Consider the following 10,648-nt stretch of genomic DNA (forward strand, 5'->3'; position numbering starts at 1 on the left):
GGAATAACTTCCCTGAAAGGGAAGAAGTGCAATTGACAGAAAACATAGAATCAGAATCAGCGTCATGTTCATGAACATCATGTATGCGGTCGGATTTGCAAACGGAAGACACATGACCTTTCTTTTTGCAATTGTGACACACAGCCCAACGTTGGGGACAATCCTCGCATGAATGTTTCATAAAACACCATGGACATGAAGGAAGTTGCCGGGGGTTTTGCTGCAGCTTCTTAGCGGGTTGTTTACGGTTAGGCCAAGGCAGTGCGTGGGAGCGCACTGCGGTCACATCGGCCGGCGGGGACACGCCGCACGTGTCAACAGCGCACAGAGGTTGTATTTCCCCGACATCACCCCAACCCTCTATTTGCGCCCCAGCAGCGCGAGAAATTTCAAAAGACTGCGCAATGGAGAGACCTTCATCTAGAGTTGGATTTGCCAACTGAAGGGCACATTGCCGAACTTCTTTGTCCGGTGCCGACCGGACAATAGCATCCCGTACCATGGAATCGGCATAGGATTCTTTGTGAACGTCAGTAACAAATTGACACTTTCGACTGAGGCCTTGAAGTTCAGCAGCCCAAGCGCGATAGGATTGATGCGGCTGTTTCTGACAATGATAAAAGGCAACACGAGAGGCTACCACATGCGTTTGCTTTTGAAAATAGACAGACAGAAATGAGCACATTTCAGCAAAGGACAAAGACGCAGGATCCTTCAAAGGAGCAAATTACGACAACAACCGATACATTTGAGGTGAAATCCAGGAAAGGAACAGAGATTTACATGGTTGTTCGTCCGTGACATGAAATGCCAAGAAGTGCTGTCGAAGACATTTTTCATAATCAGACCAGTCTTCCACCGTCTCGTCGTAAGGAGGAAAAGGAGGTATAGCCAATGATGAGAAACGCCGCGCATTTGATGCCACGACGAAATCGCGAATCGCCGCTGTTAGAAGCGTTTGCTGTTCAAGGAGACTGCAATAGTTGCTCGACAGTAGCCATGGAAAACTGTGGTTCAACGGTGAAAAGGAAAAATCCACTACCTCGTCGCCAATTGTTATAACGTCAAGTTGAACACATATATTTCAGAGCGACACAACACATATAAGTCATAGAGTAAGTTGACGAGCAAGACATTTGTACACATTAGCATTCGAATGAGCAGTGAGTCCCAGTCTAGCGGCCGCTGCTCGGTTGACCGCTTAGGTGGCGCAGCTGCTGCATGGCTGGCAGACAGCACCACACGTAGAGGACGCGCGTAATTGCGCAGCGGCGCTTTGAATGATCGGCGAGTCACAACACCCCTGCTTGCAGTTTGCTCCAGCCCTTTTCTGTCACTGTCCATGTTTCTCCTCCATAGGTCACCATAGGGAAGTAATAACTCTTATAGATTAGGAATTTTGCTTTTTCTGAAACTTCCTTATTCCAAATCAGGTGTTTTATTGTTTGGTAGAAATTGCCTCCCTTCTGTAACCTCCTATTAATTTCATTGGTTATTCTTCCATCATTAGATATTTCACTCCCTAGATAAGTGAAACTGTTTACCACTTTGAGGAGTTCTGCATTCAAAGTAATATTCCCATTGGTCCCTTTCTCTTCCAAATTTCATTACTTCACTCTTATCTTTATTTATTTTTAATCCATGCCTTTTCATTATTTCGTTCCACATGCCAAGTTTTAACTGTACATCTACCTCTTTATCGCCCCGTGTTACCATATCATCTGCAAAAATCATCTTTTTGTCTTTTTCTTTTACTACATCTTTAACTGCCCTATTCATTTCCTCCATCACAACATTAAAAGGTGCAGGAGGTAGAATATTTCGTTATTTAAGTCCTTTTCTTATTTTGAAGTATTCAGAGTTCCCCAATGGTGTTCAAATTCTACAGTTGTGTCCTCTGTACATTGTCTTTATTACATTAATGTATCCAACTTCTATACCTATCTTCTTCATTTCTTCCCAGAGTCTTTCCCTGTTAACTCAGTCATGTGCCTTTTCTATGTCTATAAAAACCATTATCACCCTGTAGTTATACTCCCAACTCTTTTCCATCAGTTGACAGATAGAAAATATCAGATCAATCGAGCTTTTTCCTTTTCTAAACCCCTGCTGTTCTCCACTTAGCTCCTTTTCTATCTTTTCACTTATTCATATATCTAAAAACAAAGATGATGTGACTTACCAAACGAAAGTGCTGGCAGGTCGATAGACACACAAACAAACACAAACATACACACAAAATTCAAGCTTTCGCAACAAACGGTTGCTTCATCAGGAAAGAGGGAAGGAGAGGGAAAGACGAAAGGATGTGGGTTTTAAGGGAGAGGGTGAGTCATTCCAATCCCGGGAGCGGAAAGACTTACCTTAGGGGGAAAAAGGATAGGTATACACTCACGCACACACACACACACACACACACACACACACATATCCATCCGCACATACACAGACACAAGAAGACATTTGTAAAGGCAAAGAGTGTGGGCAGAGATGTCAGTCGAGGCGGAAGTACAGAGGCAAAGATGTTGTTGAAAGACAGGTGAGGTATGAGGGGCGGCAAATTGAAATTAGCGGAGATTGAGGCCTGGCGGATAATGAGAAGAGAGGATATACTGAAGGGCAAGTTCCCATCTCCGGAGTTCTGACAGGTTGGTGTTAGTGGGAAGTATCCAGATAACCCGGACAGTGTAACACTGTACCAAGATGTGCTGGCCGTGCACCAAGGCATGTTTAGCCACAGGGTGATCCTCATTACCAACAAACACTGTCTGCCTGTGCCCTTTCATGAAAATGGACAGTTTGTTGCTGGTCATTCCCACATAGAAAGCTTCACAGTGTAGGCAGGTCAGTTGGTAAATCACGTGGGTGCTTTCACACATGGCTCTGCCTTTGATCGTGTACACCTTACGGGTTACAGGACTGGAGTAGGTGGTGGTGGGAGGGTGCATGGAACAGGTTTTACACCAGGGGCGGTTACAAGGGTAGGAGCCAGAGGGTAGGGAAGGTGGTTTGGGGATTTCATAGGGATGAACTAAGAGGTTACGAAGGTTAGGTGGACGGCGGGAAGACACTCTTGGTGGAGTGGGGAGTATTTCATGAAGGATAGATATCATTTCAGGGCAGGATTTGAGGAAGTCGTATCCCTGCTGGAGAGTCAGCAGGGATACGACTGCCCTGAAATGAGATCCATCCTTCATGAAATACTCCCCACTCCACCAAGAGTGTCTTTCCGCCGTCCACCTAACCTTCGTAACCTCTTAGTTCATCCCTATGAAATCCCCAAACCACCTTCCCTACCCTCTGGCTCCTACTCTTGTAACCGCCCCTGGTGTAAAACCTGTTCCATGCACCCTCCCACCACCACCTACTCCAGTCCTGTAACCCGTAAGGTGTACACGATCAAAGGCAGAGCCATGTGTGAAAGCACTCACGTGATTTACCAACTGACCTGCCTACACTGTGAAGCTTTCTATGTGGGAATGACCAGCAACAAACTGTCCATTTGCATGAAAGGGCACAGGCAGACAGTGTTTGTTGGTAATGAGGATCACCCTGTGGCTAAACATGCCTTGGTGCACGGCCAGCACATCTTGGTACAGTGTTACACTGTCCGGGTTATCTGGATACTTCCCACTAACACCAACCTGTCAGAACTCCGGAGATGGGAACTTGCCCTTCAGTATATCCTCTCTTCTCATTATCCGCCAGGCCTCAATCTCCGCTAATTTCAATTTGCCGCCCCTCATACCTCACCTGTCTTTCAACAACATCTTTGCCTCTGTACTTCCGCCTCGACCGACATCTCTGCCCACACTCTTCGTCTTTACAAATGTCTGCTTGTGTCTGTGTATGTGCGGATGGATATGTGTGTGTGTGTGTGTGTGTGTGTGTGTGTGTGTGTGTGTGTGTGCGCGTGAGTGTATACCTATCCTTTTTCCCCCTAAGGTAAGTCTTTCCGCTCCCGGGATTGGAATGACTCACCCTCTCCCTTAAAACCCACATCCTGTCGTCTTTCCCTCTCCTTCCCTCTTTCCTGATGAAGCAACCGTTTGTTGCGAAAGCTTGAATTTTGTGTGTATGTTTGTGTTTGTTTGTGTGTCTATCGACCTGCCAGCACTTTCGTTTGGTAAGTCACATCATCTTTGTTTTTAGATATATTTTTCCCACGTGGAATGTTTCCCTCTATTATTTTCACTTATTCAATTTAGTAAAATTCTTTCAAAAATTTTTGTTGTATATTCCTCCGAAGTTTTTACAAAGTCTTTTATTGTCTTTTTTGAAGATGGGAACAATGTCTCTTCTTCTCCAATCATCAGGTATTGTACTATTTCTCCACACACTTGACAGTACTCTGTACAGCCACTGCAGTCCCACTGGATCTGCTGCTATTATTGTGTCAACTGATACTTCATCAGGTCCTGGGGCTTCCACCCCATTCATCTTCTTCACATCTATTTCCATTTCTTCCCATGTAATTTGACCTGATTCTGCTTCCCAACTTCTCTCAATTTCTCCATTATTGATTGTTTCCTCATGTACCTGCTCCTCAGCGTTTAACAGTTTCTTAAAATGTTCTTTTCAGAGATCTTTTATATTCCCTGCATCTTCAATCACAGTACCATCCTCTCTTTCCATCTTTACTGGTACTTCAGAAGCCTTCCTTTTATTTTTCATAATTTTATAGAACATTTTCTTATTGCTCTTTTTTGTGGCGGTGTTTGTAGCGACAAACAATTCGCTGTAGAAACGGCTTACGAAGTCACCGCCACACTCTTAATAGCGGGCCGACCGGTCCGCTGGAACAGTGAACAGAAAGATGAAAACCCAAACACTCTGATTAAATAAAAGTCGGTACTTATCTTTATTAACAAAGATACAGACAGTAGTGAACTCCGTGTCTACAGAATCTGTCTAGTTCGAGTCGGAGCGGCTAGGTCAGCGTCGGCTGACGACAAACAACAACTCTGCTGCGATGAACACACAACTGACTAGCAAGTACACAATTCGGTGGCGAGTATACAACTGAGCGGCGAATACAGAACTGTCCTAGCGCTCGCGACTCCAGCGCTTAAGAAGCCAGAAGCCAGCGGTGGTGCGCGCAGACTTGCGGCGATTTCCTGTCTCGCTGGCGCTGCTTATGCGGACGGCGTCCGGACTTTGATGCTGCCAACCTTTTGGCAGCGGGCTCGGGTGGCATTACTGGCTAGGATATAACACTCTTCACCTCGTCTTCAAGTTTTTTTGTAAGCTCTTCCCATGCCTTTTTCTTTGCTATTTCCACTGTTTCTTTGAACTTCTTCTTTTCCTCTATATATCTTTTATGGTCCTCGTCATTTTTAGTTTTCCACCACTTTCTCCATGCTCCATTTTTTCTTCTAACTGCTTGGATTGTGGTATCATCCCACCAACTTGTCTGTCTTACTTTTTCCTTTTCAGATGTTTTACCACATGCTGTTAGCACTGAAGTGCCTTTGAATAAACTCCATTATTTTTCTTCACTGCAGAAAACTTCTTTTGGAAATTTTTGTGTGATTAATTCTCTATACTTCTCTGCACTTTCACTCTCCTTCAGTTTCCAACCTCGTATCCTCAGCACTTTCTTCTGTTTTCTATTTTTCGTACATTGATTCATTTTCCATTGTCCGACCAGTAATCTATGGTCTCCATCTACACTCACGTTTGGGGTTACCTTCACATTTGGTACTTTCTCTCCCCATTCCCCATCTACTAGAATATAATCAATTACGCTCTCAGTTCTTCCATCCCAACTGTATCTACTGATAACATGACTTTCTCTCTTCGTAAACCAGCTGTTTGCTATTTTTATTCCATTCCTCTGGCACAAATCCAGGAGTCTTCTCCTTCTTCATTTCTGCCTCCATATCCAAAACATCCCAATACTTGCTCAGATCCCTTTCTCTCTTTGCTTACCTGTGCATTATAATCTCCCATCACTATATTAGCAGTCTATATATGGTTCTCTAATTAATCTTTTCTTCGCTACATTCCACTTGAGGTGCATTAATCTGGATAACTTTTAGTGTTTCTTTTTGGAATCTCAGGTTTAAGATTATGATCCTGTCTGATATATATCTCACACTTTCAATACAGTTTTGAACATTCTTATTCACCATCACTGCCACACTGTTTCTTCGAAACCTGTTATTCCCACTCCAGTACAGTTTTCCTCCTCCTCTCAAATTCTTCTCACCTATTCCCTTCCACTTCATTTCGCTTAATCCCAAAATATCTAACTTTCTCTCTGTTAGTACATCTGTCATTTCTTCCATTTTTCCACTGAGGGTTAATATATTAAGGGTGCCAATATTTAGCTTAGTTTTTAGTCTGTTTGGTTTCATCTTCTTGTACTGATGAATATCATCCCATCATTCACACCAGTACTTGAAGAACAGTGGGGTCAAATCCTGAGTGGTTTGTTCCAAGGCTCATCTGTGTTTGGAAAGCAATATATGAAGACTTTCCTACTGGCTTGCTAGGCCTAAAGCAAGAAAGGATTTTCTGTTGGGGTCGTGTCCCTTCGCCTTTGGAGTTTCTCCTCCACCACAAGGCAGCGGTTCCCTTCTCATATAATCCCCAGAAAGGAGGGTTGCCACATTTGGCATCTTTGCCACCTCGAAGTCTTTCTTGTCTGCCATTGCTGCCATTAAGGTCTTCACCTATAACTCTGGGCATGGGTTCCATGTTATACCCCATGGGATTGGGTCCCTGCCTGAACTCAGCCATCCTATCACTCTGGCCTACTGAAGTGTAGGATGCCCACCCCCGTGACGTGGATGCGCCAGACAGGAATTACCCCAGTGGAGGAATACGGAAGGGGACCCTACCTTCCTTGAGTAGGTCAATGATTGTGTATTGTACCACAATCAAAGGCTAAATTTGGTGCCCACTCCAAATGTGCTACCAATAGCAGATTATATCAGCTATGTGGTGCATGCTGTCACTGGCAGCAGCAGAAAAGGTTTGCATTCAAACCTGTAGAGTACTTACCAAGCAGAGGCATTAGAATCTGGAGTGTTCAAACCAACAAGTTTATAGCAAGGTTTGGATGATATATTTGTGGTGTAGCTATATGGAATTAAGAAACCTGAGAGTTCCAAACAGATCCCTGGATCATAGTATATATAGAAAACCCACAAACACTGATCTCTCTCTCCATACATTGAGCCACCACCATAAATCACAAAGAAATTTCGTGCTAAAGATTCTGGTCCATAGAGCTCAAACATATTCAGACAAGGAGAGACTTTTTGAAGAATTTGATCAGATTTTGCTGTCAAAATCAAGAACTCCTGAGAGAGAGATATAGACTGAGATGGAGAAAGAGAATCCGAAATTCATTTATCTACTTAATGCTGGCTGAGTAACCAGAAAGATTGGTAGACTCCTATTGAAACAATGCTTACATTGTATTTCACTCCCGTCAACAAAGATAAAAAGTCTTTTTTGTAATGTTAAAGATGATCTAGTCTCCAAAAGTGGGATGTGCATCACATTCCAAGTGAAAGTGGGATTTCTTACATAGGACAGACTGTGAGAACAGTTGACGAGAAATGCAAGGAAAATCTGTGCCACACCCAACTAAAACAAGGAATCAAACCACTGCTCTGAATATAGCCATGAAGTGAAACTTGATGAGATTGGTATCATGGTGCAGACACCAAGTTTTTGGGACAGTTTGACGAAGGATTCTGTCGAAATAAAGATGTCAGATAACCTAATGAACAGGGAGAGAGGCTTTTGTCTCTGGCACTCATTTTAGTAACACCTCACCAGCTGTCAGATCCACCAGAGATGGGACATACTGAGATAATGTACATTTCACGATATATCAGCGCATTGTGTGAAAAATAAGAGAGCATCAAAGGGTGTAGTTAATGTTGGCACTCAAACTCAAAACCAGCTATAAATAGCAGTGTGAGACCAACAACAGTTCACAGTCTGGTTGGAGTCAGTCAGCGAGTACACCTAAAGCACAACTCACCACACCTGCAGATGATGAGTGTGTTGGTCGTTGAAACTGTGCAAAATTCGAAGCAATAGGTTGGTTACATACCCAGAAGTATACCATTATTGTAGAGAGTTTTGTGATGACTGTGGATCCGTAATTTTATTTGGATAGTTGTAAACTCCCACAGACAATAACAATGCAGAAAAAGTGCAAAACTTGTGAGTCTGCTGACTAATAGTTAGATAAGTGGTACTTGATTTGTACCATAGCATGGTTCTCCAGAATTTTAACAAAAATGGTGCAGATGGGTCTGAGCACTATGGGACTTAACATCCGAGGTCATCAGTCCCCTAGAACTTAGAACTACGTAAACCTAACTAATCTAAGGACATCACACACATCCATGCCCGAGGCAGGATTTGAACCTACGACCGTAGTGGTTGCGCGGTTCCAGACTGAAGCGCCTAGAAGCATTCAGCCACACTGGCCGGCGAATTTTAACAGTTTTAGACAGTGGGGAGACTGTGTGAAAATCATTTTTGTAAATCTTGCAGTTAAATGTACAAGTAACAGTTAGGATGCTGTAGTTCATATTTTCTGTAAGACATTGATGGGTGTTTGTGATCACAAACCTGGACGAAAAATGACAGTTGTGAACATCATGTGAAAATACATTTTGTTACACTTTCTTAATGACATATGTAAGTAAAAGAAGGATTTTGTTAGTTGTTTGGTTTGAGTTAATGCTACATTTCTTCTTTTACCAAACATTTTGGTACTTCATTCTGTAGGAATGGTCACACTCATATTTACAATGTTCATTGTTCATTTTTTAGCCTGTGTGTAAGGTGGCCTTGCAGAGTGATGCTTTCAATCATATACAGTGCCATCAATAGTATGCTGCCTATGGAAGTTACAGCACTTCTTTTTCTATTTTATAATCAGACAAATATATTAATCAGTATAAAAGTTTGTGTTTAGTGTGTGTTCTGATACACTAACAAATTTCATTCTGTAAGATTTGTTTTCAGATTCAAAGAAAGTAAGGGGTGGATTAGTACTTAGCTCAGAGTTTCCATTCCAAGGCATTGTATTAGACATCTCCCAGGCTTCGACATGTATTTCCTGTTTTGTAGCATATGATCAGTTTCTTTTTCAGATTCTCTGTGGAGAGATTTTGTGTTCATATTGTGTTTAAGGTAAAAGACATGCAGATTACAAGTGCATCTAACCTATTGGTGTAATGATATAATGATGACGTTATTGCCAAGTCACAGTGTGGAAATAAAATTCTGTACACACACACACACACACACACACACACACACAAACACACACTTTGAGCAATGGAATTGTCTCCTTTTTCCTTTTTTCCTTTGACATTTAATTATAAACTTTGTCAACATAACAGTAAACCATGAAGTGAAATCTTGTTAATTACATGTAATAGAGATCTGATTTATTATCTAAAATGTTGTCATTTTTCTTTTATCAGGGACCAAGAGCTTGAGTCAATTGCTTTGGAAAGTTGCCCGTTGATGTCAACAGAACCAACTGTTAGCTGGGTCATTTATCTTCTGAGCTGCACTGAAAAGTGTGATATAATTATGCTTAAAAATTCTGTTGTCTCAAAAGCATCGAGCCTTTTGCTGGAATTGGTGAGAAAACTTGCCAGTGAAAATGAAAGCAATGATATAGTGACTATAACAGCACTACTTAGAATTATAGGAAACTTGTGTGGAGGAAGGGAAGAATGTGTAGAGGAACTGATGCAGGGAGTAGATTCTCAGAAACACATGCTTGAATTGTTTGGGACACTTCTAAGTTCTCCATATCCTCATCTAAGATGTGAATCATTGTGGGTTATTGGAAATGTTGCCAAACATTTGTGTGAACCAGAGATCTTCTTATCACAACTGGAACCAAGCCTTAGTAACACTCTCAAAGCCAACATTACACTGAATATGTAATAATAATTGATGTCAATTTAATATTTTGTACTTTGATGATAAGCAATATATATTTATGTTATGCATGTTGTTTTGTTGGGACAAAATTGCTTGTAACTGCCCATGAAGTTTAGTGAGCTACAAGACTTGCAGTAGCTTGTAAGAGTTGAGTTTGATTCCTAGCCGCTCCTCAGGTTTATTAGGTCTTTCAGCTTGTTATGGTGTATGGTCTACACTGAAATAGCTACAGTAATAGATTATGCTTTTTAGTTATATATACCATGTAAGCCTTGAACCTTTGATAAGTAACTTAAGTGATTAAAACAACCTGAAGCTATAGTGATTAGGCCATGGCAGGAAGCAGTGACTGTGTTGATGAAAAGAATACTGATACCGCGTAAAAGTACAAATGTGCTATTGTGTAGTCTGGAATTTCTGTGTTAGGATTAATCTGCTGTGGAATATCATCTGTCTAGTAGAAGATAGGTATAGTATGTCTGTTGGAACAAGTCTAAGATTGGAAGGCAATGGATGGAAGCAAGGGATTGAAGGGGCAATGGACAAGGAGTTCTTCTGTGAAAATTGTTACAGAAATATTCTAATAATTGACAAGAGGGAAATACTGTGAACACTGACAATAGACCTACATAGTGTTCCATGGACGTCAACAATATTTGGCATTGTGCGTGTTATGATTAAAATTAAATGCCACAGGTAAGTTCAGTGTATT

General features: G+C 41.8%; 1 protein-coding gene across 2 annotated transcripts in view; it reads left to right on the top strand.

Annotated features, from left to right (window-relative positions):
* Positions 1-10,004, top strand: part of LOC124714988 (importin subunit alpha-2) — a 55,174-nt gene extending 45,170 nt beyond the window's left edge. For both annotated transcript variants that reach the window (XM_047243065.1, XM_047243066.1), the window contains exon 4: positions 9,465-10,004. In XM_047243065.1, coding sequence (XP_047099021.1) covers positions 9,465-9,939 — 475 coding nt within the window. In that variant the 3' untranslated portion in view covers positions 9,940-10,004. The remainder of the gene's footprint in view (positions 1-9,464) is intronic.
* The last annotated feature ends 644 nt before the right edge of the window (positions 10,005-10,648 follow it).

This window comes from Schistocerca piceifrons, chromosome 1, assembly GCF_021461385.2.
Source record: "Schistocerca piceifrons isolate TAMUIC-IGC-003096 chromosome 1, iqSchPice1.1, whole genome shotgun sequence".
Classification (NCBI taxonomy): Eukaryota; Metazoa; Arthropoda; class Insecta; order Orthoptera; family Acrididae; genus Schistocerca; species Schistocerca piceifrons.